The 27,489-nt window shown below is 38.7% G+C and overlaps 1 protein-coding gene across 6 annotated transcripts; it reads left to right on the plus strand.

Annotated features, from left to right (window-relative positions):
• Nucleotides 1-76: 76 nt before the first annotated feature.
• On the plus strand, nucleotides 77-27,489 carry slc16a4 (solute carrier family 16 member 4). Of its 6 annotated transcripts, none has more exons than XM_004070408.5 (10): nucleotides 77-365; nucleotides 3,568-3,700; nucleotides 12,566-12,698; nucleotides 12,937-13,069; nucleotides 13,240-13,383; nucleotides 13,514-13,675; nucleotides 13,776-14,417; nucleotides 19,793-20,004; nucleotides 21,916-22,009; nucleotides 24,585-27,489. In XM_004070408.5, the coding sequence occupies exons 3-10, from the start codon at nucleotides 12,582-12,584 to the stop codon at nucleotides 24,791-24,793; spliced, it is 1,713 nt and encodes a 570-aa protein (XP_004070456.1). In that variant the 5' UTR covers nucleotides 77-365; nucleotides 3,568-3,700; nucleotides 12,566-12,581; the 3' UTR covers nucleotides 24,794-27,489. The 6 variants fall into 6 exon arrangements, with proteins under 6 accessions (XP_004070456.1, XP_011475328.1, XP_011475327.1 ...); XM_011477026.4 differs by having other exon boundaries at nucleotides 105-365; nucleotides 12,596-12,698; XM_078950699.1 differs by lacking the exon at nucleotides 77-365 and adding an exon at nucleotides 2,321-2,431.

Genomic DNA, 27,489 nt, shown 5'->3' on the forward strand with positions numbered 1-27,489 from the left:
GTAACTGCAGAGCGCCACCCCCCAACCCGCACCCTCAGATGGGGCTCGCCTGTGCGTCTTGGTCACGTGACCCCTCGGTTAAGAGCGCAGGCTTTGCGCTCTGCGGCTGTTGGCCACTGTCGCGATGCTGAGGCTGGGATTTGAGATGCAGTCCAGCGGCAGCCGCGCATAGAGGCAAAGTTATGGCACAGTCATCCCAGGAGAACTGGGCTCTGCTGCAGCTTCTGCCACTTTCCCTCCCCGCTTTTTGCACATGTCTTGCAGAGACGCACAGCGCCGTGGCGAGAAAAGCCCACAATTCCCTTTAGGTTGAACTCATGATTCAAATGAGGTCAGAAGCAGGACCAAGACGACAATAACTTCAGGTATGTGGCGCTGCTGTTGCAGACTTTTCACTCATGTCTCACTGCTATTGGAGGCGAAAGTTTTAAGAACAAACTGTTCAAACATCAGGTTGTGTGTGCGTAAAGTTTTTAGTTGATTTCATTAGCGTTTAAAACTTTTTTATTGCTGTGTTTTTCTTTTCTTTTGTTCTTTATTTAAAACAGAATGTATTTATTCTTGCAGCATATCATAACATCTTATTGTGACAGCCTGTCAGGACTGTGCATCTGCCTGAACAACGCCTCTTTTTTCATTTGAACAAGGTGTCCAACATGGCTTTCAAGTGAAATAATAGATAATTGATTTTCCATTGGAGGAAAAGAGGATTTTTAAAAGTATTTTGGTGCGTTTTCCAAACGTTGTTACGGTAATTGCGTAAAAGAGATGCTACTTTTTTATGTTACGTTGTTATTTAGTGGCTAGTGCGCTGTTGCAGACATATGCCTCGACCAAAAATGTTTATCAGAGACACTTTTTTGTGTCTTTGTAAATAAACTACCTCATCCATATACAACACAATCAAGGATGCATGGCACGTTTGTGGCTTTGTTAATAAAACAGGAAATCAGGGAACTGTCTTACTTTCAAACTCTTACTATAACTGAATTTAGACTATTTTTAAAGTGTCACTAAACTGTCAACGTGGCTTAACGAAACAAAAATAAATTGCAATTTACTAGAATTAATGTTGCAAATAATAAAAAAATAGTTTTTAATATATGAGCAACAAACTCATTCATTTAAAAGTTTAAAGCAAAATATAGATGAACAGTGTATTCCTCATTTAAATATTTTAAAGTGCATTAAATTCAAAGCCCCCATGTGCACATATGGAGACAAATACCTTATAGAAATAAAACATGCACCCCACGCCAAGACCAGGTCTCAGGAGCATATAATCGCGCTTAACAACACTAACAGTCCATACAAAGGTTGTTTTTATTAGCATTTTAAATAAAAAGATATTTTCATAGACTTTATGTGAACTATCAAAGTGTGCTGGTGATTTTAGAGAGCACATTTGACAAACAGCGCAGTGTTAGATTGATATCTTAAATATGCAACTGAGGTGTTGCGCAACTAATCTGGAAAAAAACGGCCTGTGAGGTCTCTGAGTTTAGACCAATTTTGGGTCTGCCATCAACATTTATCTTAATTAGATTTTCTCTGTCAATGCTAAAAAATTCAGATAGTGAATACATTAGAGCCATTGTTAGCTTGATTTCTTTTTCATTTGTTATATTTATTTGCTAGATGAAAAATAACAGTATAGAGGGAGTTCTGTTTTAATTTGAATACAACTCTTTTTATATTGTTACCCTAATGCTGACTCTTGGAAAATACAATCACATTCATATCATGAAAGCTGACTTGGCTGCAGTGTTCAGACCACTATGTTGTCTTCCACAATAATGCGGTTTTATGTACGTTCCCTGAGGACTTAGCCAGAAGCTTACAGTTAAACATGATGCTTTCACTGCATAATCTCACAATGCCCCTGGGATCATGCATAGATTTTCTCTGGGCTCTAGGAAGTAGACAGGCAGCTTTCTTTCAAAGATGACAGCTTGGAGTTTTCTTAATCACTGGAGTTGTTAGAAAAGCAGAGACAACGAGGTTACGACTTAAAGTTATTTGAAAATAACCATGAATATTGTTAATTCACAGTGAAATTACATGTCACTTACGCCAAATCTAAATACTGCTTTTATGGAACTGTGATTTTTGGTTTGAACCACTTCTAGAGTAAGTAACTTTATTGGGATATTGATTTATCTGAGCCTCTTAGGCCTAGCAAGCCTCTGACAGTTGAGGTGATTGTGTTGTTCAGGTGTGAAGACAGGATTGTGCAGAATTTAAGTTTACAGTTAGGCCACAACATTCTCTTCAAGATATGGGAGTTTCTCTGCAAGTGTCACACGACATATTATGATATGTTTAAACTAATCCCTGAGCCTGCAGTGTCAGTTCTTGAGTGAGAAAGGAGAACAGCAGTTCCCACCAAAAAGGTTGAGTGTAGTTTGGATTGTTTCTTCACTTCAGAAAGGTTTGTGGAGGAAGATCTTGCTAACTTTATTACTGCTTGTTTTCCGAACTTGCCTGTTATGAGAAGGTGCTTTGGTTTTACATTATATTTTTCCCCCTGGGATGAGAATGTTTGAAGGTTTTTGTTCCTGCAAGATCCAATGAAGACTGTAAGACTTATTTGTCTGATTTAGTTGCCAGAACTGATATTTGCATTTGTTTCAAGGGGTTTGACCAGGTTTGTAAGGAAGGTTTGCATCGTTCTTCTGGGCTAAAACTGTAAAATCAGAACATGGTTTAGAACAGTGCTTCTCAAATAGTGGGGCGCGCCTCTGATGCGATGCCAGCAGGGGCGCGCAGTAGTGGCGGTTTTAGCTACAGATAACACGCACAATTGCTCGAGGCGCAAAAGGGGGGCGGTGACAGCGGCTCAGTGCTTGGAAAAAATGTGCACCACTTATGGTTTCCTATTATCTGTTATATGACAGAGTTTGTAACAGCCTGAAACTGTGAACTGCCGTCCCTGCAGCTGCGCGCTCCTGCTTCCTGTTGTAGTTGGTGTAGTATTTGACAAAAAGACAGCAGGTAATGCAGGAAAACAGCTGCACTTTTAAAGATCATAAATAAAGAATCCATCATTTAGAAAAAAAATCAGCACAATGTTTTTTTTACCTATTTCTTCAGACGAAAAACGTTAAATATATTGGTGCTGCTGTGTTCATGTTTCACATTAATTTACATTTAATATTATTTATTGACAATTATTGTTCTCAGCATCAAATGGTTCAGTTGGTCGAAATGTTTCTAGTTTAAATAAGGAATCACAGATTTTTTTATTTCAGGCACTTTAACCTTCTTTTCTGTTTTAGACAACAACAGTTTCTGTGTGGTAAAATAAATGTAATATTTGTTGAAAGTGGATTTATATATTTTTTTCTTTTGTTAATGTTAAAAGATAAAATTTTAGGTGTACTTACACAATTTCTATAGATACTAACCTAATATGTTGTCACCGTGGCGAGTAGGAGTGTGTGTGGGGGGGCATTTTTTCTTTCCTAAGGGGGCCTTGCTAAAAGTAATTGAGAAGCACTGCTTTCGAACACTCTTTTTGATCCAAAATATTTTTTTCTCCTCACTGTTTTCTTCTTTTTGTTGCAGGTGTGCATCTGGATACTGTTATAATGCTAAGTGTCCTTCATGCAGTCTGAGAATGACAGAGAGAACATAGGTGTTGTGAGTATTGCCTTGACCTGCAGTGCCTACAAGCACACTACAGAAGACAGCAACGCAGGTATTTACTTGCTCTCTCACACCCAAAAAGTGCTGGCACCCAACAGGATTTACCAGAATACATTTTAAATAAACCCACTAATTTATTGAGTTCACGTGGCTTCAAATGCCTCCCTTGTCCCTGAAAGTCTGAGTTTGATAACTAGTCCTACAAGTCAAAATATTCAAACCACTGGGGATCAAAAAGAAGTAACAACCTTTTTTAATGCTCTTTTTTGATCATTTTTATACTGTAGCTCCAGTGTTTTTGATATAAAAACCTTATTTATAAGATTCATTCTCACAAATGTGTGAATTCTGTTGACCATATTTTTGTTTATAAGAACACATGAAAATAACAACATTAATAAGAAGAGCTGCAGGAGAACTTTTTCAGTTTTTCTCCAACTGAAGCATCCATGAATCAATTCCGGGGTCACAGAATTCGCATGCACATTGAGCAGACACATTGGCTAACTACTATCTTAGCATACAATAGGATATGTTGATAAAATAAGGATGCTCAGAGAGCAAATTCCATACCAAGGACAGCTGTAAGAGGTTCTGTGGAATTTTCCGACTGACTGCTTTGTAAACTTTTCAAAGTGACGACTAGGGCCCCAGTTTTCTACCATTTCAGAAGTGTCCTGTTGCATTACATGCCACAAATATGGCTGCATTCTTGAGCATGTTTGACAGCATATGATGTGTTTAAGTGTAGGTTGTGATCCTAAAATGTTACACAGAAATACAGGTGAGCACTTGCAGATGTTTTCAGGAGCCTTTTGACTGCAGGATTCTTTCTGCAAAAACTGGGTTGCAACACTGACAATAAAGTGTGTCAATAAGTGTGGAAAAGCATCCAGTGGGTAATCCCAGCTTTTTTTGTTTCCAGTATGCTGGAACTCTGTTGGCATACTTTTCAGCAAAAGTAAATGAACTTTTCAAGGCATCAATAACTATACCTAAAATGAACTCTGTGATGACTGCTCTGTATCAGCCTGAGTAGGTTATACACTATGTTGGCTCTGGGATGTTGGTGTTTTACCCCACATGACATACCAACGTCAGGGCCTGACCAAAAATCTTTGGACTTGGATCAGGACATTTACATACAGTAAAACTTGAGCTAATATCCGTAAGTGTTGCATCATGCAGCTGCACTTTGTCTGCTTGCGCTGTCAGCTTTAAGTTCAGGATTTAGAAATGCAGAGCTGTTTTAAGTGTTGGGATCTGGGGAATCCGGGTTTTACAGATAAATCAATGTCCAATGGCTTTCAGACACACCAAACATGTTTAAATGCTACATGGAAAAAACGGTATATATTTTGTGGGGTGCGGTTGGCACACAGACTGAGCAGAACCAGTTTGAACCACGTCATGTTTAACTTGTTCATAAATGACGCTGCTTTAATGGGTAGACGCGCAGATTTTTGTTTTTAACAGACTGCGTAATCATGTTAACCTACAGTGCATGTGAGCATTTCAAGATAGGATAATGTTGATGTTAAAACTTTGACTTTCAGCTTTGCAACTCCTGTTTGGACTGTCGGTTTGGGCTCCCTTGAAACCCCGCTACTACTAATGCTGTAGCTCTAAGACCTTTATTATACTACAGAATATGCATTTTGCAGGGTTTGGTTGTAGAGAGTAAAACAATGTGTTTAGGTTTTTGCAGCATCTTGATTAGTATGATACTTGTTGCTTGTAATGCGGTAAAATGGAAAATGGGCATTTTTTCCTTTCCGTTCCTTTCTGATTGGAATTTGCATTTTTTTCCTCATGCATACAAGGGTTTTCTCTGGGCACTTTCTTTCACATTCCAAATACACGCTTCTTAGGCTGATTGGTAAATCTAAATTGTTCCATAGGTGTGAATGTGTGTAGTTGTATGTCTCTATGTGGCCCTGTTATGGCCTTACAAACCATCCAGTGTGTAAACCATGCCTTTCCCCAACACTGGCTGAGATGGGCTCCAGCAATCTGGTGACCCAAAAAAGGTTTAAGCAGGTTTGGAAATTGAATGAATGGATAGATAGATTGGACGGATGGGGATTGTCTTTTCACTCATCTTACCAGTGAAGTGGAAAATGACTATTTAAAATGGGAAAATGCCAAGGACCATTATTTAGCTGTCTTGGACTGCTCTTTTCATATCAAGGAAGGCAGGGATCCAACATTCAAGTGTACAGAAGACTCCCTCAGACTCATGCTACGTACAACACCGGGCATGTGATGCACGTTCAAGAGCGTCCTAAACGGGCATTCTTGAACGCATTTTAGTATATGGTGCTCACATTGAACTGTCGCTACCCGACACAAGTGCATGTACTAGCAGTTGGAAGAGATCCAAGAAGTAGAGCCGTGGGGCCTGTTTGGCAACATCTTGTATAAAACGTTTTATGTCACATGATGCAGTCAGCACCAAATTCCCCATCAACAGTTAAAACTGAAGAAACAACTCTTATATTAGCGGGAAAACGTCTTCTAGAGCAACCTTTGAGAATCCAGTTGTCCTGAAGAACTGTCTCATGCCAAGAAAATTGTCCATTCTTCTAATCCTGCCAGACATACTGCACTTTATCATCTGTATCATCCTATAAAGGATCCCAGAAAAACATCCATGTCTGTAAAGCCCTCCACCACTTCAAGCGCCCTCACCTTTTGTCAGGATGGAAACATCTGTTTGGTTCATTCTTGGTTCTCCCATAATTCACAATCATGTGTTTTGTATTTTTTACGTTCAAGGTGAGGTGAGGTGAATATTCTCCTGTCCTCCCCATGACATGCCATAGCTGGGATAACGGGAATCTGAATTGTGCTGGCAGTCTGAGGTGTTCTGGTTGAAGTGAAATGGTGAGCGTGAGCTGCTGACCTCATCCAATGGGACATGCCCGATTCTTGGGCGCTACTTTGCTTGCAGACGCCATGCACTGGCATTCTGCTACCCTCTGGTATTTTTTAGTTTGGATTTTTGGTTGTGTTATTTAGTGAGGAAATAGAGAAAGAATGTGGCAATAGGGATTTCTAAACTCTTTAAAGATAAAAAAGAAAACGTAGATAACAAAAATCGTGTATTCTTTGGTTGCAGATCGATCTTCGAATGGTAACATTCTTTTGTGTTTTTTAAACTTTTTGATGTAAGGCACAAACTTAAATGAGGGCATCAAATTTCAAGGAAACCTTGTGAAGTTGTCTACGACTGATTAGTTTCTGCAAAACAAAAATCGTACCATGTATATGATAAAATGTTACCTTTGGCATATCAAAGAACGATCTTTGAATGAAATATGACCTATTTGTGCAGTTCATTTCCTACCTAAAATTAGGACGACTCAATCTTGGAGGCACTGGCTTTCGGCTCCCTGTGGGTGCCGCCCATTTCATGGCGTCATCCTAGAGCCGGCCTTGACATCATGTCTGTGTTTCACCCATGAAAACAAACAACATCCGAACTTCTGCAAAGATGGAAATGCATGTTGTGCATATAAAAGGAAAGAGTTTTTGCCAAACTCCGACAGTTTGAGCATCCCGGCATGATTTGGGCATCGCAGGGCAGTGTGTCCAGATTTTAAACAATCTGAATGTTGGCGAAAACCCATTAGGGACTCAGCTTTGGGCCTGTGGCATGTTCAGTGACGCGGTCAGCGCATGGAATCCAATTCCAACATGGGGAGAATCTGATCTTTCTGCTCCTGAACTTTACGATATGATATGAGAATATTGTATTCTTCTTTTGATTTTTTCCCCCCTCGGACTAATGCGGGACAGCAAGCCGTCAAACTTGGTCACAGGGATGCAGCTCCTGCAGCATGAGTGAAGCTTCACTGTACCTGGAGAGTTTCTGAATGATCTCATGATCCCAAACATGGAGACACAATTACCAATGCTTTTGTAGAACTTTTTTAAATAAATATATCCGATCTCTCAGGTGTCTTCCATGTATTGGAAATTACATATAAACAGACACCACTAAATTTAGCAATCAGGCTACAACACTTGGCGGTAGCTCGTCCCACACGCACCTGGGGTGTCAAATTTATAAACACAGATTTGGACAAGGATTGAGAAGCAAATACATCCAACTAGAGGTGGCTGACACAAATTTGAAGCATGAATTGCATTTGGTGTGAACGCAGCATTAGGAAGAAAGTAAAGTGAGGGTTGTATGAAATCCACCCATAGGTCCACCCACCTAGCAATTAAAAAAGCCTTTAATATAGCACAACTATGAGTTCTACTAAAATAAAATTAGCAAAAGGAAACAAAAACCTTATCTTTATCATTTGTCACGAATAGAACAAAAGAAAAGGAAATATACTACAAAATATGTTAACACCAGGCTGTACCTGTGTTTATCAATGGTGTAAAGTTGGACATATAAACATGGGAGTTAAGAAAATTGTTAAGAAAAAATATCTTATCCTTTTCTCACTAGGTCAGATTTTGCTTTAACAGCTCCATAACAGTGCTCTGTTGCATACATCCACAATCACCATAGCAACACACATTTGAAGTTTTTGAAAAATAAACGGTTTAACATTTTTAAAACAACCTTCACAAGTAATTCAAAGTTTGCTGTTTTATTTAATTTGTACTTTTTTTGTGAATGATTGTTTTCCAACCAACTACAAGCTAGCCCCCATTTTTAACCCAACATTAAGGTAAGATACTTAACCTTGAAACTGCATAAACATCCTTTTTTTCCTTTAGATACCGTACAAAAAGATAAATCGTCTAATTACTAAACACATAAAATGTTTTAGAATTACCTGAAGTTGCTGCAAACCAGCAAGAAAACCCCTCACTGTACCTTTAAGGCGTCTGTTTCCAGTTTGCTCAGTGTAAACACACTGCTTGAAGTACCCATAAATCAGGTCTTCAAATGGCGAAGACAAAAATATCTGCAGGGGTCTACTTTTTAATTTATTGGGCTGCTGATGAAATGTGGGTCAGCATCGGATATGATTTTCTTGAAAACAAATAAATAACTACATACAAAACTCAACTTGCAGGAAATATTTTATATTTTCAGTAAGTTTCAGTAAGAAATTCCTCTTGTCCTTGTAATTATGAGGCTTTAAAATACAAGTCATCACTCTGACTGTGTAAATCTCAGACCATTAAACTTGTCCTTAAGTTCTCTCGGGACAATTTGTACCATGACCACCTTCATGGAACTACAGGTGCAGTACACTGGCCCAATTCTATCTAGGTTTGATCCACTCATGCTGTCTGTCGCATCTGGTCTCTGGCTTTTTATAAATGTCAAGCTGAAGTAGTGATGCTGGTCTGTGACCACAGCAGTGCTACATGTATTACATTCTTCTAAGTGATTTTGCTCTCAAGCATCTGAGATGAGGTTAATGCTCCCCACGCGCTGCAGCACGGTCAGGTGCAGAGACTGTATGTAAATACTCCTTAATAGGTTTAACTCACTTCACTTTAAAGTTACACATGCTGGCAAAAAGTTACAAGCTTGCTTTCTGTTTCAGCGTTTTTCATTGATGCTCCTTTTATGTTTGATTTTCAGGCGGTAAACTATGATTGGCAAACTGCACTTTAAAACAGGAGTGACCGGTTTTTTGTCTTTTAAATAGAAATATGCGACAAAAACGTCTAAGTCATCCAATGTTTTAAATTAGAAAAAAAACATAGATGTTGTAAATACAGTATGAATCTTGTCACCAAAAAAAAGAAAAATCTACATCCACAACATAAACTCATTTCAATTGTGACGCCTACTGCAGGTCTTGAAATAGTTATGCCACAGGCATGTGGAGTAGGAACTCTCTGTCTTTCTAAAAAAGAAAAAATTCTTGGGTTTTAATTTTGGGTTTCCCGGAACCGTTGAGGGTCGTAGAGAGGGGGGCTGGATCTTAAGGTGAGCACAAGTGTGTCTTGCTGTTACCTTGAACCTCTTGCGGGCACCTTTTGGGAAGTCATGAAAATGGAACGTGCCATTGTTGTTCAATGAGTAAGTGTATCGTGAAGTATTTTTAACAATAACATAAGCTACATCCACTTGTGACGTAGGGGTGATGCTGTTATTTGGTGCCACATTCTAATCATTGGTGAGGTGAAATGTTCAGGTGATATGTAAGTGCCTTTTGGAACTCCGTAGGATCCTCACACAAACCAACTTCACCCACAGGCAGCCCATATCCACCCGTTTGGGGAGTTTTGACTAAGGCATAAAGTTTCCAGATGCCAAAGAATTTGGCATTCGAACTTTGTTAATTCACTGTGAATAAGTCTCACTGCAATGTGCCATGATGTGATAGCATGGCAGGACGATGTCACATAGCATCTGCTCTGATCAATATTTGTGATTCTTCACATGAAATACCCAACCAACTTTTTTTATGCCAAATGCATTTGGTTTTGATATGTAGGTAAGTTTTCTCTGGGTTAGATCATCTAGGTCTTTCATCTATTCTCACTCAGGGTAATTAATAAAAATAAGCCACACTTGCTTCACTTATTTTTGGCACATTGTCCTTTTATATTTATTTGTAATGTATTTTTAATGAGGAAATGGCACTAAAGGAAGGTACTGTGCATGAATCTTTGTGTTGACTGGAGGCCATGACATGTTTAAGCTCTTCTTTGTCATAGTTTGCGCAAATCTGATGAATCAGCAGATGTTTATCAGCCCAGGAAAGGTTGATCTGATGTTGGGGTCATATGTGGACTCCTACGTCTGGCTAGTTTCAAAGCTTGGCTCCACAGTGTGTGGACATTCTCTAAGGGGGAATCCAACATGTAGGATAAGAACAAAGTCCCAGGAAATGTAAACAAACTATTGCAGTGTGGTCAAATTTTGCAGTCATGTCTGTGACACTCATGCAGCACATGACTGTAAAACCAAACTGAAATGCACCTCTTAGGCTCCCATTCATAAAAAATAAGTAAGATTTGTTCTCAATCCCACAGTCAAGGATTTCTTAAGACTTTTAGGTTTTAGTCAGTTATGAGCTTTACAAGCACATTAGCCCAGTTTTCTATAGAGTAAAACTGCTGCAGTAGCAACAAAAAAGGAGAATGTTTATTTTTAAAGGTAAGAAATAATAAAATATGATACATTCTTGCTTTCATTTTTATTTCACACCTTAATATGTAATTTTGAGAGGATTTATGTTCTCTCTGGCCTACATCCACCAGGCTGTCATGTGTTTCTATACAGAAAAGCAAGCCTTCATTTATTTAAATGTACATATTTCAATTTAGCTTTATTCTGAGTATTTTCAATGTCAAACGTTTTGATACTTTCTGGATGTAATTTTTTGTTAAAAGTAATTCACAAGTTTGACAAGTGTAAAAAAAGTAATTGTGTCGAGTTTTGTTGTTATTTTTACTTAACACTTTAGATCTGCTTAAACTTTTTTGGAAGAAGCTTCAGTCAAGATAAACACCTGCACAGAAATTAAAGTCATAATTAATGAGAAAACAACTCTTAACCAATCCCTTTTTTTAATGACTGCCTTGAGCGTTCCTTTTCTTCTTTGGTGCATTTACCAGCATTGGGCATTCTGAGCGCTGCAGAAACCTACTGTATGAATGTAATGTACTGTGAACACAGCTTCTAGGCCAGATTTCACAAAAAGAACTGTCCTCTGATTGGTTTACAACAGTGGTCTGATCAGACACCACCCACCGTCCTCTCTGTTCTTTTGATGTTAAAAAAAATCTTGAAAAACATTTGACGTCAAACTGCGGAAAAAAATGTTCTTACTATAATGCAGCCAAACGCTATTAAGCGAAAATCAAAGAAATCACAACCTGGATCATTGATCATTTTTAAACTCTATTGTACTTTTACATTAGAGCAACATGTAGTTACAAAAAGACAAAGCAAATAGATAATTTCAATCATTGTAGAGTTGGTAAATGCTGGTTTGGGTAGCAATGTTTAACCCTTGTGCTATCCTAGGCACTTTAACATTGGGAGTGGGGTCATCTAGACCCCACAAGACAGTGCGCCAAACCTTTTTTTCCCCAATGATTTGTGATCTTCAGTGGTGTCCATGGATTACATGAAATCCTCTTCACCTTTATCCACATTTGTAATGGTAGGGAGAACACGTCAATGTAAGGATCGGGTCATCTGGACCCCATAGGATAGCACAAGGGTTAACAAGAGAGACAAGAATGCTTTTTGGCCTGAAATCAAGACAATGTGAGCTTAATTAGGTCTTACCCAGTTTTTACCTTTCACATGTAAAAAAAAAATCATCCTGTTTCTACATTTGATGTTAAACTGTTTAGAAGTGACTGAGCATCAATGATTATGTTTGTTTCTCTGGACAATTAGTTTTGCTTTACCGAACTGAATAACTCCATTGTTAATCCAGTAAATCATCAGAAAAAGGTTAAAATTGGCAGCAGACTTTTAGTTTGCTCGATCAAATTAGTGCTCTTTCTCTGAAACAGTTTAATTGGAATCCAGCTTTGACATTTTGTCAGGAGGGGTCTCTGCAGAAAGGGCGCAGAGGTGAAAAAATAACCATGTTTGGTTTAACTGTTACAGAGCTCTGTGACTCATCATCTAAATACTCCACATTGTAACTCATTGTACCCTTACTATTCACTTTATTTAACTGTATTGATGGAAAAATATATTAATATTTAAATTGTTTTTTTTTTTTAATTGTTTTAAATGGGTTTTTATTGATTGATTATTTGCTATTTTCAAATGTTGGCCACTTTAAGCTGTCCAGAAGTGTTTTTTTTTAAATGCCTCACAAAAACATGAAATACATTTATTACATTTGGGCTTAAACTGGCACTTTTGACCATGTCCTCAATTGTTTTCCATGAAAATTGAGTTATTTGAACCTGCATTAAAAATAATAAAGTATTTGTCTCTTTTTTTTATGTCTCCAAGTAAAACATAGACTGCCATGAATCTGTTCAGGAAAGATGCCATGACCTCAAAGAAGGAGAAAGAGAAGGCAGTGCAATATGAGGACCCCCCGGATGGAGGTTGGGGCTGGATGGTTGTGCTTCACTGTTTTCTAGTATGTGCATCTCGGTTTTTATGATTCTTCTCTTCTTATTGTCATTCGTATGGCTTTCCCCACATTTATCCAATGATATGTCATGGAAGCACATTATATACTGTAAACACAGAGGTACACCTGTTATTATTGAATATAAGTAAATACATCTAAAGCCTTACTGTGCTATACTGGTAAAACAACAAGCACCTTCTTTCCTCCTCATTAAATGTGTATGAATTTATGTGTGGATGTACAGGTGAATGTCCTGGTGATGGGCACGCTAAAGAGCTTTGGGATCTTCTTTGTGGCATTCCAAGATGAGTTTGGAGGCTCAGCGGAAAGCATTAGCTGGATCGGTTCCATCATGTCTAGTCTGCGTCTGTCAGGAGGTCTGTGTGCAGCAGGAAGATCTATATTTCTCTGTCACAAAGCAAGTTTATATCGAATCTGATTAATTTTGAATATTTGAGACAGCAGACAACTGATTACATGCCTGTTATGTATAATGATCACTCATTGTGTGAGAACCATCTGTGTGTAACTTCTTTCCCCTCTGCAGCACCAATCGCCTCCATAGCCTGTGCAAAGCTGGGGACCAGAGTGACATCAATATCTGGAGCTGTCCTGGTTAGCGCAGGATTTCTCATAAGTATTTTTGCCAGTAGTGTGGTATATCTCTACATTAGCATGGGATTGATAGTAGGTGAGTTGAATTGCAAACTTGATTTGAAACTTGAAAACACCCATTTATTTTTTGTCACTGATGTCAATGATCTTGTCAGGCATGTTGATCCTGGGTTTAATCAGGATTACCTTCTTTTTATTCCCTTTAGGAATTGGCTTTGCCCTGTTGTACCAAGCCTTCTCTGTAGTAACAGCACTGTACTTCCGAAAGAGGTTGGCCACAGCATATGCTATTGGGCGCTCAGGGATGGGCTTGACATTTGCTCTTGCTCCATTCACTCAGCTGCTTCTGGACCAGTATGCATGGCAAGGTGGGTAAAGAAAAATCTCTTTACGAGTAACTGAGTAACTCTTTTTACTACAAGAGCTAGTATTATGTAATGTCTTGAGCTTTCCTTCTTAACCATATAGGGGCAATGTTAATTCTTGGTGGTCTCATGCTGAACCTCGTGGCCTCTGGGATGCTTCTGCGACCCATCAATGTGAAACCTCCGGTTTCAAATACTACCTCTTTACCATCCCAAAAGAGCCCTGCTGTTTCCCTGAAAAGCTCAGTGGAAAAAGAATGCTCCAAGAGCTGCCTAAGTGGTTCTGCTCATCTATCCAATGGCATTTCCAAATCAGACTCTCTCCCATCCTCTCCCTCACCTCAAAGAGACACTGAGAAGAATGGGATGGAATTTAATTCAGGACTAAAGGAGCAGGCAGTGAATTCAGAAATGACTGGACTGGTTTTTAATGGTATTCAAGGCAATGAGTCCCTCCATGAGGACAAACCTACAACTCCAGAGACTCCATCAGAACTCAATGGCTGCAGCAATGGATCCACCAGCGTTGGATTTTCTGCAAATGCTGTTACACCCACTGAAGTGACAGCTGAAAAGGTCAAAGTACTGGACTTCTCGTTACTAAAGGACCCGTTCTTCTGCATCTACACTTGGTCCTTGGTCTTCAGTCAGCTGGCGTACTTCATACCCTATTTCCACCTGTCTGCTAGAGCTCGAACTCTGGGAATCGACCCCATGGATGCTTCCTTTATCATCTCTGTGGCAGGTAAGGCTTACTTTAGGTAATACAATCTCTAAATATGATTAGCGGTACTCTATAAAATTGTTTTGGGGGAAAAAACAGTTTTGCAAGGTGTACATTGAAGACTGATACTTTAGGAGTATATGTCAGATATCACTGAGGATTTCAAAGCATGCGGTGTCAAAATGATACCTAAGGCCTTAGTCACGTGCACCTGTAAAGGGGGTTGACCTGTAGGGGTGCTGTGGGTCAACCCCTTCGTGAAGGGTCGTACACGTGACCAGCCACATTTTAAGGGGAGTACAGGTGTTTCTTGCAGATCCCTTGAGGCTCAAAGGACATCCTACGGTAAGTGTGTAATTGTATCCTGAAGTATTTGTAATACTTACATACTTATGATGTATGGCTGTTGTACGGTGCCCTTACACCACACTCTTGTCGTTAGTAATGGCCCCTATCTAACCATGTGCAAATGGAAATGCACGTAATACGTAAGTGACCATAGGACACCCATAGGATGCCAACACAAACTACTTCTGATTGTCTAATTTCTGACAGTGACTAAGGTGCACACACTTACCACTTGACCAGCACCAACGGGCTCCCTGCGTGAGATTTTTTTTTTGGGAGAGGTGGTTAAAGGAAAGAAAGAAACCTGTCACGCGTACTTACCCTGCATGTTGAATAAGTGTTCGCTATGACCTGTCACCCGCAGGCATGCCCGTAGAAAAATGTGCGTGAACATTTTCCCTTTACGAGCTCACCTTATAACCGTGTTTTTCGTGAGAGCCTTGGAGAGGTTTGGTCATTTTTTCAACCACAGACTCTGTAGGTATCCACCTGTAAGGGCAGTTGTGACTAGGGCTTTAGTTATTCATTACAGATTTTTAGACACCTTGAAAATACATGTAAAATAACCAGTAGCTGTTTACACATTACTCAGCAAAATGCCATTATTTTATTTTTTGAAGTAGAATAAAAGGAGTTTGGAGGCGTGTAACTGTAATTACTCCTTGTTTATGTCTTTTTTTTCTTTTAGGATGTTAGACGGGCCATTTTCTTGTGGTGCAAACTTTCTTGGTGTGAGTGTATGCACCTAGGTCGTGTTCTGGTAAAGCTGCTGCTGCAGTAATCTACGGTTTTGATGAGGCATCATTTATGCTGTAACTGTGCTGAACAACACAAGCTGGATGACTCATGTGAATATCTGCTAAATCTATTTTTAATGTATAATATATATTTATAATCATGTGAATGAAATGACAAGTGTATTAATGCATTTGTCAATAACAAAATCAATTTAAAAAATCTAATCCAAATTTTTCACCGAATCACATGATCAGGAGTCCATCCATTTGCTGCCATAAAGTGGTGCTAAGTGCACTGGGTTTAAAAACTGATCAAATAAAATTAGATTATTTTTTTTTATAAGAAAATGCCATATTAACAAATTAAATCAATCAATCCATACAGGGCTTTCTTGTACTTTACTAACCAGGTTCTCTTTAAGGTTTTTAAGATAAGAATAGTCATGATTTTCCTTAATAAAAATTCCAACTTCATTTAGTTTTAATTGCTAGTTATGTGAAAACTGTTTCCTAACCCAGTAGAATTTGTTTTAAATGGAAATTTGACAAATAGATGGATAATCCAACAAACTGAAAATCAAATGTATTTGCTTGTTTTTACCAGTGATACTGACTTCTTCTCTATCCTACTCAATTTTGTATATTTTTTCATGTTAATGGATCCCTTTTTTGAGAGTAACAGTGACAAAATGATCCCTACTTTTTAATTTTTTAAATTGCATAATTTTCACAGCAGCTAGGAGGTTTGCGGCACAAAAGTGAAATTGATGGTTAAAGCCATTTGTTAGAGTTTATCGTTAGTTTATTTGTAAATGTGTTGTGGAATCTTATTTTTTGGGGGTAGATTTTTTTTTATATATAAATTATCTAAACATAAAAACAATTTATAATTTTTTACCTAAATTATTTTTAAGAATAAATGATAAAAAGAACATATAAATTTAAGTCATTTAGTAGACATTTTTAATGCATAAAAGTTTTTTGGGGATAAAATATAATATAATTTTTTATTGCCTTTAGAAAATGTATTAGTAGTTTGTTTTGTGACTTCCACCAGACTTTTTGCAGTGACAGTAAGAAACATCTTTCAAGTTTCCCTGGGACTGGATTGTAGAAGTGATGCAAGGAAGTACTCAGTCAACTTCTAGGTATTAATTATTCGTGAGCCTCTCAGACTGCAGTCTTATGTAATGAAAGTGCTTACATAAAAGCTGAACTTTGGTCCACTGGACAGACTGGGTGGGTTGACTAGTGTGCCATTAATGAGGCCGCAGCATAAAAGCAGGATACAGTCAAAACATTCTGAAAATCAACCACATGTGGACGTGATCCTGTCAGTTAGGGTTTGTGAATAATTGAAATGACTGTACTTTTTCATAGGTGTGTGTCGTAATAGTGCATTTTGCAGTGTTTTTGTTAAAAAGCAGCTGGCTGTTACAAGAACACAGCATGAAATTGCACACATATTTAAAAAAAATATTTTTTTCAACAGGATTCTAGATGTTGGTATAACTAGATCATAAAATATGTAGATGTCTCTGTTGATTAATACCAGAACTGGGCAAATCTGACAGACTCCTTTGAGTTAGAGATGTTTCCTGTGTCACGTTTTGTGCTCACGTGCCTCGTAATGAGAAAAAAAAAGAGGACAGCACAACACCCGGGTGCCATCCTCTCTATAATGCCACCATCCCGATGTGCCACTGTCCCTCTTTTTGTGACCCACTGTTGCCATTTATTTTCATAAGAAAAGGAAAACCCCCTGTCATCCGGGTCAGTGTGCTCGTCAACTCTCAGTCAGCAATGTTGGAACTAAATGGAGTCGCTAAGCAACAGCTAGCTGAGTAAAGTTGCTGGCGTGCAGACAAGAGGGGCTCCAAGTTTTGTCTGAGTCCAGCTCTAAAGTGGGTAATAGAAAAGGACTGAGGCAGTATGTAGTAGTGGGCATAAAAGAAAGAGGCGAGGCAAGGTAGCAGTGGTTTTATGGAAGCTGGGAAAACCAGCGTCCCTAACAGCCTTCTTTTAATCGTAGGACTAAACATCCTTTTTTATGGTCAATCAATCTGTCCAGCTTTAGGCTTTAAAAAATGCTAAAATGGAGTGATTTATTGGGTTAATTTTAGCATAAACCAGGTCAAACATCCGATCTAGTCGTGCATCTTAACCTGATGACACAGTAAAGAAAATAGAAAGATCCAGTTCCTAAGATGCACTTTCTTTGTGGTGCTGCTACTTGGAGAGGCCATATTCAAACAGTTTTATGCTGACCAGGAACAGCTGCAGGACTGAACCAACCTGCTGAGGCTAAAACACACAAACAAACTCACAATTTGTCTGCATGCAAGCAGAGGACACTCCAGGATGTGTCATGGATCACAAAAGGAGGACACATAAACACTGCACAGCTGCCTCATGTCATCTTTGCAGCCTCTGCGAAGAGAGATTTTTAAAAACCCGTTAGGTAAGCAGAGGTGTTCAAAAATGAACAATTTCATGTTTCTCTGTTTTTTGAGAGCCCTAAGGATTGAAGACAGTTGAATTTCATAACCTACCTTCATCAGATGCAATTATGCACATGCAATGTGGCTTACAGTGTCCTTTAGACCTTTCTGAATAAAAACGTCCACAAACACACAGTTTGGAAAAAGAAAAAAAAAAGCTGACATAAACTGTTTTGCATTTGCTTATAGTATACTCTGGTATGTAGAGTTCATAGTTTACTAAGGCTGAAAAAGCTAAGCATGCCTAATAAAATAACCATATAACAAAATAACCCTCTCTCCCCCTCTCTCTCTCTCTCTCGCTAAAGAAAAGCTATATAGAACCAGAGACAGAGGTATGGGAAACACCTCCAAAGGTGGTAGAGAATGAGACTGTCACAAAAGCTGGCTTTTGTTTTTTTTCCAGTGCGTCAGATTTTGACAAGTCGCCAGCTTGCTGATCCGCGCTTTGCAGCTCAGTTCATTGGTGCCGGATATGTCCATTCCCTTCTTACTGTCTGGATGTTAATGGCGAACCAACCAGACATTGTAGTGGTGGATAAAGAACAGAGGAAAGCCGTTGTGGTAGATGTGGCAGTGCCAAGCGATAGGAACATCAGGAAGAAGAAATATGAGAAACTAGAAAAATACCAGGGACTCAGAGAAGAACTGGAGAAAGCATGGAAAGTGAAGGTGACAGTGGTGCCCGTGGTAACTGGAGCACTCTGGGCAGTAACCCCCAAGCTGGAGGAGTGGCTACAACAGATACCTGGAAAAACCTCAGACCTCTCAGTTCAGAAAAGCGCAGTGCTAGGAACAGCTAAGATACTGCAGGACCCTCTGGTAGAGGACCCGAGCTTGTGTGAGAAACCCCCCACAGAGTAACACATCAATTGTCCAAAACAGTGATGAAGATAAAACAAATGTGGTTATTTTATCAGGCATGCTTAGCTATTTCAGTCTTAGTAAACTATGAACTCTACATACCAGAGCATACTACAGGCAAATGCAAAACAGTTTATCTGTCAGTTCAAATTGAATCATGAAACAGGTGAATAATTTCAAATTTTTGAGAAAATCTACAACAGAAATACTGGAAAAGCCACAAAAAAGTGAAATGCTGTAGAAAGCAAAGGATAGTAAATTACATAACTTTGAATGAATTAAAATAAAGTTTTGAAGAAGAGTAAAAAATAGGCTAAAAGCACACAGGCAACTGAAAAACATGTTGACTTGGTTTTTCCATGTTTTTTTCCTGAAACTTCAGTTTGTTTTTTTAAGTCCTTGTTGATATAGTGTATTATAGCATGAGGTTTTGCTCAGCTGAAGCCTTATTTACCTAGTAAGTACATAGTGATATTTTTATTGGTCTGTGAAATGAAAAGCCAACTGTATATTAAAATTCAACAGGATCTTACAGGGTGTCAACTCTCTGTTGGATACCATTTGTGGAGAGATGCTGCAGATGCTACACACGGGATGGGCTAATATGATCTGCACGGAACCAGTTTTGTCATTGATCAATAGACTAGCACTGTCTGGTGTAGCTATTCCTGTGGCAGTCAATACAACACTGCAGTTTCTGCATGGCCTATCACATTCCAGTTGACCTCAGCACAGTAGTCTGTTTCTGCCCTGTCATTGTTCCCCAGCAAAACCAAGGATCAAAGAAACAAGACGGGTGCCCAAGAAAAGGATAAAGAAATGTTGATATGAACAGGTTGACTGAATTACACGGGTTGTTGGTCATAAACCTGCTTTAGTTTTAGGGTTGTTGTTTTTTGTCTTATTTCTCATCCCTGTGATGATCCACCTTCATACTCTGTTACAGGTATCACGGAGACCATTGCACAGCTGGCCTCTGGCTGGGTGACAGACAGGAACCTGTTCCATAAATACCACTTCCATAAAGCCTACCTTATACTCTGCGGCTTGGTCAACTTGCTCTCCCCGCTGGCAACTTCCTACATCCTGTTGATGGTCTATGCTGTCTTCTTCGCCATTTTCTGCGGCGGTTACATGGCGTTGCTTCTTCCCGTTCTGGTAACGTTGAACCTAATCTAAACAATGATCAAACAGTTTTTCAAAACTAGAATATGGTAGATTATGGAAGGCGTGTGATGATTCCGTTTTTCACAGGAAAAGACAGTTTCAATAGGCAGCTTTAACTGTTATTAAAAATATATATGCTTTACTTAGAGCAAAGATTCATATTATTGTATGAACGAAAAGCTTGTGGCCACAAGTAGAAATCCAAGGGTACTGGTAGGTGTAAAAAAAAATATAAACTCTGTGCGACATGACCAGACAGATCTACAAAGACTTGTTTGATGGCAAAAACTAGAGCCTGCCATCTTCTAAGATAGTTTATTACATTTTCCCTCCTCCCCATGATTGTGTCCCAAACACCACAATGAATGAAAGAGAAGCGCAGAGCCTGGGGAGGCCACAGCCTGCTTTCAGTGTTTATGTAATCTCATATGCACTGCTCCCATTTATGAATGAAGTGTAATTAAAATCGTTTTCATTTTCTCACCAAAAATCTTGGCAAATGTGTTTCACACTATTTTACTGTTCTTCCGTATAAAAACAAATGGTTTTATGACATTATGTAAATATACTGAAAGATGTTCTCTTAGGCTGGTGGAGCTCTTCTCTCAGCAGCAGTTACAGGTGGGGCAGCATATGAAGTCATTCGGTATTCAGTCTCTTAAGGTCACATTCGTGTTCTCAAACCTGAAATGGGGAAGTACGTAACTGGGTTTCTCTTTCCAGAGATGGGGTATCAAAGGTCAGGATATGTCTCTAGGCCTGAGTTTGGATTTACGCAGAAGTAAGACGCCTCGATCTCTGAGGCACCGCCTTTCACTCCGTATTGGGTGCCGCCCATTTAATGACGTCAACCTAGAGCGGGCCTCGGGAGCGTGTCTGAGTTTCACCCCTGAAAACAAACATCAGAATTTTGCAAAATGGATGTGCATTTTGTGCAAAATAAAATGAATGTATTTTTGCCAAACACCGCTAGCTTAGGGAGAAAGTGTGTGCGTGTGTTAGCCTGTGTGTGTTAGCCTGGAGGCAGGGCTGGCAGGGCAGACTCTTACTGAAAGGGGCTGTTCTCCTTCACAATATGAGAAGCCGCTCTATTTTGTGGATTGGGAGGGGATGGTGCTCAGACTGTAGGTTTTTGGAGGAATGCAAAGAAATGTTTGATAGCACCAAAATGCCGCATTGGGTTGTGTTTTTTATTTATTTATTTAACATTATAATACACTTAAAAGCTCAAAAAGTTAAATTTTGAATGATATAAATCAAATTCAGGGTGAAGATTTGGTTATTTAGGTCCATTATTCTGTTTTTCATTATTATAACTTATACTCTTGTGGTATTACAAAATACAAAATAGTGTTGTAAATGTTAAATGCAGCACACTATTTTCTCTCAGTCCTATTACCCTTTAAATCTAAATAAAAGTCTGGCAGGTCATGACATTGGTGATTTCAGAAGCTATTCACAATTTTAATAAGAATTGATGCTCAACATTTGCTGCTTAAGCAGTATGAACTATAAATTAAATGAAGTAGAAATTTGTACAATATATTACTACTGAAAATGGAAAAATTAGGTACTGCCATATTATAATAACTTCATGTATAGACGATTCTTCATGTTGGCTTTTAAACCAGGGGATCTTTGGTGAAATGTTTTATAGTACCGGTATGTAATTATTAATAGCTAAAAACTTAATTTGATAGATGTAATTACTATTTTAGATCATATCGATTTGCAATTATCACTTGAATAAATATATTGACTTAAAAGAATACTACGAGCAACCAAGTTGAACAAGAATTATTTCAAAATCAGTTGTGAAACAAAATATAGTGTTGACCTTTATTAACAAAAATGAAAATATCACAGAGTAAAGAGCATCAGGATTGTGTTTTTTTCCTGCAGGTTGATCTTGTCGGGTCAGAGAAACTCAATAACTCCATGGGCTTCTCCATGTTCTTTGTTGGCTTGGGTTGCCTCACAGGTCCTCCTTTGGCAGGTGAGTTAAAACCTTCAAGTAAGATTTTTGAAACCATACAAGTTCAGTTCTACATTTTTTTCTGTTTCTGAAAAAACAGAGTAGTCCTGTATTCATCCGTAAATGTCTAAGCCCGTATAAGTTCTGGTTTATAAAGCTCACATACAGTATATTGTAACGTAAACAAATACTTTTAGCTCCTTTCCGAATAAGGCAGTTACATAAAATTACCTCCCGGTGTTAAGGCCAGGTTTCTTTTGAATAGGAATTTCTGACATCATGGTGGCTGTTTATTTTGACCTACTGGGGTTTAATGTGCTCTTTGTGCACAAAAACACAATCAATCAAAAAGCTACACTCAGAGAAACTAGAGCTTTGAGTTGGTAAATCCATTTTTTCAGCAGACTTCTGGCTTTGTAAAAAACTCCCTGATTTAAAAAGCAATGTGTAAAGTCCAGCGTCATATTGAGTTGAGAAACTTGATGAATCATTGAAGTTGTGTTATTTGTTATGGACAACATACAACGGCATACTTAAAAAATTTACCGAAGGATTGCTAATAGAATGAATCTGGCTGTGTGATGTACTGCCCCCTGTTGGTATCCTTTCTATACTAGTTTAAGGGCACTTTTTGTAAATTTACTAAAATTAGGATTGTTTTTAGCTTAAAAAATACCTAAGAACCATGACAGAATATCTTTAGGAAAATATCCAGCAACTTCATTTTCAGCCAAAAAAGGATCTAAATGTGATAAACAGCTGCAAGAGTAACTTTTAAACCCATATTGCTGGCACACATTTTGTGTGAACTTAACCTGTGTCTGCTTGTCACGAGCAAGCAACCACTCTGCAGCATGAAAGCTGAAACAACCTACAACCTGTGCCAGCATGTGTGTGTACTGGAAATCTGGATTTACTTTTAGGAAATTCTGCACAAAGGTTACAGGGTCACATTTCTACATACCTGTAAGCATGTCAAGTCAGACCCTTTGCAGTAACAGCAAAGTTTCTGCAGCAACTTTTTCTTTTGGGATCAGATAACAGGTAGGGTTGATATGAGTTATATATTGTGTGTCTGCTTTTTGTTATGTCATATTCCTACACTATTACCGTATTTGTGTTTTCTGTCTGCTGAAAAAAATAATTTGTGTTGAATGTCACCTCCATTATGAAACAATCTCCTGCCTTTTAAAACTGTGTCTTGTAAGCACAGAACTACATATGGCTTTAAACACATATTCTGAGCCCATGTTTTTTTTTCTTCTAATATCTGGGTCCTTCTAGGAAAACCCCCCTTCTTGCCATAATGAGAAACATTTGGCCCCGATTTGAAGTGAGGGGCCCTTGAACCTGATGACTTAGTCTCCCCTCACTGAGTTGAGCAATTCCCTCACAGGAGCTTATATATTTCAAGGTTGAAACATGACTAATGGCCCTTTTAGGTTGGGACAGAAATAGCTTGGGGCTGTCTTTATCCTCCCTGCTGTTCAAGTATGAAACTGACAGTTGGCCACGAGGCATAACAATATTCTCATTCTATACTTTCAGCTGTAGGAGGCGCCTGGAGTAAGGCCAACTGTTTTTCAGCTCGTTGAGTTTTTGTGGCGATGAGTTGAAGTTTACCCGGCACAGCTCATAGATTTTGTGATAGTCTCAGAAACACAAACACGAGAGTCCAAATCACTGAGTGTCCAAGTTATCTATGTGGGGCTACGAAACAAAGGTTAGACCAATCAGCAGATTTATTTGTGAGCGCAATCAATACTGTGTCTGTGTGGTTCTGCTAGCTCAGTCCAATTGGTTAAATCTTGTGACTTTAATGCACATCTACTGTGCTGGAACGCATTTTTATATTTGAAAGACTTTCTATCGAGGGTTTCCGAGGTCTAAATATTTGTGTCATCCTTAAGAGTCTGATTCCAAATATTTACTTGAGCTGGCTGTTCAATGATGAGTAACCTTTTACTCATCAGATCAGATCATCTTTTGATCTATTGTAAAAGCGTTCCCAGTCTAAGTATGATGATGCCGTTTTTAGCCTACATAAAAAAATCTGTTGTTTTTCAGAACATAGTTTCTGCAGAGCGGAAGTAGTTTCTTTGAAATCTGAGTTGTGGGCGTGACTGTTGGTGCGGGGTAAGCCCGCCCACTTCCCGTCATCCATCTGCTTACCCACTCTTCCCCTAGCTTACAGCCCCTCACAGCCCTAAAGGAACATTACCGCTGCAACAAAAATTGTGATCAGTATTTGAGCTAATCAGCCATACGGTTTCGAGCCCGATTACAGCTTAGACAAGGAATACAAAGACGCTCATGGATCTATTTGTCTGCAAGTGGATGCATCTCAATAGAGCAGAGCAGAGAGCTCGTGTGACTCTTCGTGGTTGCGTCTACTTCACACCTACACGCTTTTTCCAATGACATTGTTTACGTCTGCTCTTGATTTACAATGATTTGAATAAAGAAATACTCAGAACTGCAATTTAAATATTGATTGTCTTTATATATGCCCTCCATCATGAGAAAAATGCCACAATAACTTGTTAAAAAACACGATTTTTATTGGAGTGGCCATTAACATGTTTCTGCTTCGCAGGGTTCCTGTATGACTACACTCAAACATATGACTGCTCTTTTTATCTGGCGGGGCTCTGCTACCTACTCTCCTCCCTCTCGCTGTTCATGGAGCCGTTGGCTCAGCGCTGGAAGGCCAGACAGAAACTTTCCCAGACCAAGACAGCAGAGAGCAGCTGTAAGACCAACGGCTGCTTTGCCCCTGACCACTTGCAGAATGGTGTTGTGTAAGCATGAACTCCAGGAAAGGCCTTGTATCTTCAGGCAGCATGCTTTCGACCTCTAACCTGAATGCCTTGGACCTTGGACACTGGCTTCAAATCAAGACCTCGAGCGCTCACTTAAGCATCGGCCTTAAAATAACATAAAAACTCATGAGGGTGTGAACTTTTTATTATGCTGAACCTCTAAAAAGCCAAAATACTGTATGTTTTCTTGTCAGAGGCACAAGCATCAAAACTGAGGGTAATCCCAAGCACATAATTTATTGAAGAACAAAAAAAAAGTCTGCTGCCTTTTTTCTTTTCCCAAGTATCAATAACCAGTAAACATGAACTCATAGTCCAGCTTTTGAAGATGCCACAAAAGTCAGATTCACTCACATTCATGAAGAGCGAACCTCTCTGGAAGCATTTACCTGCTTCGGCATACCTGTACTCACTGATGTGCACTTTGGGCCAAGCTGAGATAACATGTCATTTTCTGTTGACCTTTAGCTTCCAGGTACTCAGAACACTCATCACTCACATCATTGCAGCCTGTTCCTGGGACACCATGTGTAATCCCAACTATGAAGCCAAAAAAGCACAGCGACAGGAAAATGTGATTATGTACTAGTTTAGCTTAGTTTAACAGGTTTCTTTTTAAGTGTTAGCTTTTTCTCCTTATAAACCTTTATAAAAGTTCTGTTTTTAAAAAAGTCCTAATACCTTCGTCTGTATCTCATATTAGACATGTGTGCATTAGCTTTCTGTTTTATGGCTTTTTTTTTAAAAGCTCGATGCCATTTAGAGCCCAAAAGTCAGCCTGAAAGTATGCTAATAGTTGAGCCTTGTTTTTCCTTCCTGACTTGATGCATTCACATAAGGTAACCCTCAGGAAGACCATCAAGCGCAAACTGATGCTTCACTACAACGTTCGTCCCTTATTTTTAAACTGAAATTTAAACTGCTCCCATTTTATATATAGACCAGGAGTACTCGACACTAAATTTGCTCCTCAAATGGTGATTGAACTACTTAGACTAAAAACACAGCTGTCAGTTCTTGCATAAGAGTACTCTATAAAACCTCTTACCACCTTAGCCATTCAGTTTGACAGCTTTAACCTGCATTGCTAGTTTAAAATAGTTGACTCTGAGGTTGCACGCCAGCCTACGTTAGGCTTTTAGTGCTTCCTAGGTCAACTGTTGGCTGTTTAGCCTCTCTTCATGTCTTACATCTCCTCTCTTCATCTTACATTTCATGTTAAATTTTATTTAATGTAGTTTTTTTCTTCTCAGTTCCATTGAGGTATTTCAACAATATTCTGCACAAACGAGAGCAACACACTTATCTGTAAAAACTTTTGTCTTTTAAATACGATGGGTAACAACTTGAAATTTGTCTTTTTGTCATGTTGGTTATAAAGTACTTTTACATGAATAGCAGAAATTGTTTTTTAAGTGCAGCACCTAGAAACATGTCCAATCCTCAGTCATAGCTCCTCATCTGTTTTCTGCAAGTGCTCAAGAAAGATTTTCCTCTAATTTATGCGCACAAATCAGGAGCCCGAAAGCCCTTTTCCTCTTAAAGTTTCATACATTTTTCAATCCCAGTGGAGCTGAGGGAAGATATAACCAATGAACTCCGCTGTACATTTATGTTTTCTATAATAATGTGGGATCTTGTTCTTTTTATATACATATTTGACCAATTAAGATGGATGAATTGCTGACTATAAACCCCCAACTGGAATTTTACACAATAATACTCAGACCATTTGGTGCCTGCAGGAAGCCAATTTATGGGAATGCAAATGTACGCTTTTGTTCTGTTCATACATGGGAATTTTTTATCGGTTTTTGTGTTCATGGTGGGTTTTTTGTTATTCCACAACTGCCTTATAAGGTCATGTATCATCTATAAAACTTTCTCTGAAATGACAGCCAAAGATCACATTAAGACAACTACTGTTTGTTAGTTTATAAAACCCTTTGGATGGGATGGATTAAATTAGCATATTTTCTATCAGACTTGAAAACAGCCTCAGCATGTGTTTTGTTCTGCTGCCCCCTTGTGGCAAAAGAAGAGTCCTACTCTAAGAATGTCATCTCAATTAGTGACAAATGATTCCCCTTCATCTCACTCTCACAATACAGAGCAAGGCTCTTTGTATTGGTTCTATAACGACAGAAAAGCACAAAAGCTCTTTTGACTCACCAGCAATATGCTTCTGTGATTTAGGGCCACTGAAGCCCGTCTACTTTGTAAAATTATTTTAGTATTTGATGCTTTAGAATGTTTTGGATCAATTACTTATATCCTGTGCATATGTTTAAAAAAACATGTTTGATTTTAAAAGCCCTCTCAATTGTAAATTAACCACCACACATGCAAACCAATGAGACATTTTACCCCCAGTCTTTGTTGCTTTATGTGCATTAACTTGGGAATAAGTGTTTCCCAGTGTTTTTGTTTTTTGTTTTTGCTAAACCAAACCTGGATTTTGTCCCCTGACAGCAAACACTTCCTGTTTCAGCCTGGTAACAGAGCTGCATGGGTTATGGCTGTGATGAACTCATGTGTGAGTTAGTCTGCGGTTGTGTGACTCAGACATCTCAGAAGAAAGAGTAGATCAAAAGAAAATAAATGCACAAGATATTCTTCAGGGAAAATATGCTTTATTGGTACAACCCTTAATAAAAAAGTGACTCCTTAATCCAATTA

This window comes from Oryzias latipes, chromosome 7 (genome assembly GCF_053564925.1).
Source record: "Oryzias latipes strain Hd-rR chromosome 7, Olatipes_Hd-rR_3.1".
In the NCBI taxonomy this organism is placed as follows: domain Eukaryota; kingdom Metazoa; phylum Chordata; class Actinopteri; order Beloniformes; family Adrianichthyidae; genus Oryzias; species Oryzias latipes.

What these genes read in the sequence shown, in the direction of transcription:
- slc16a4 (XM_004070408.5), top strand. Translation starts at nt 12,582, where the DNA reads ATGAATCTGTTCAGGAAAGATGCCATGACCTCAAAGAAGGAGAAAGAG. An exon ending in CGTTGCTTCTTCCCGTTCTG is followed by an intron (nt 20,005 to 21,915) that starts GTAACGTTGAAC and finishes TTTTTCCTGCAG; the next exon opens with GTTGATCTTGTCGGGTCAGA. An exon ending in CACAGGTCCTCCTTTGGCAG is followed by an intron (nt 22,010 to 24,584) that starts GTGAGTTAAAAC and finishes TCTGCTTCGCAG; the next exon opens with GGTTCCTGTATGACTACACT.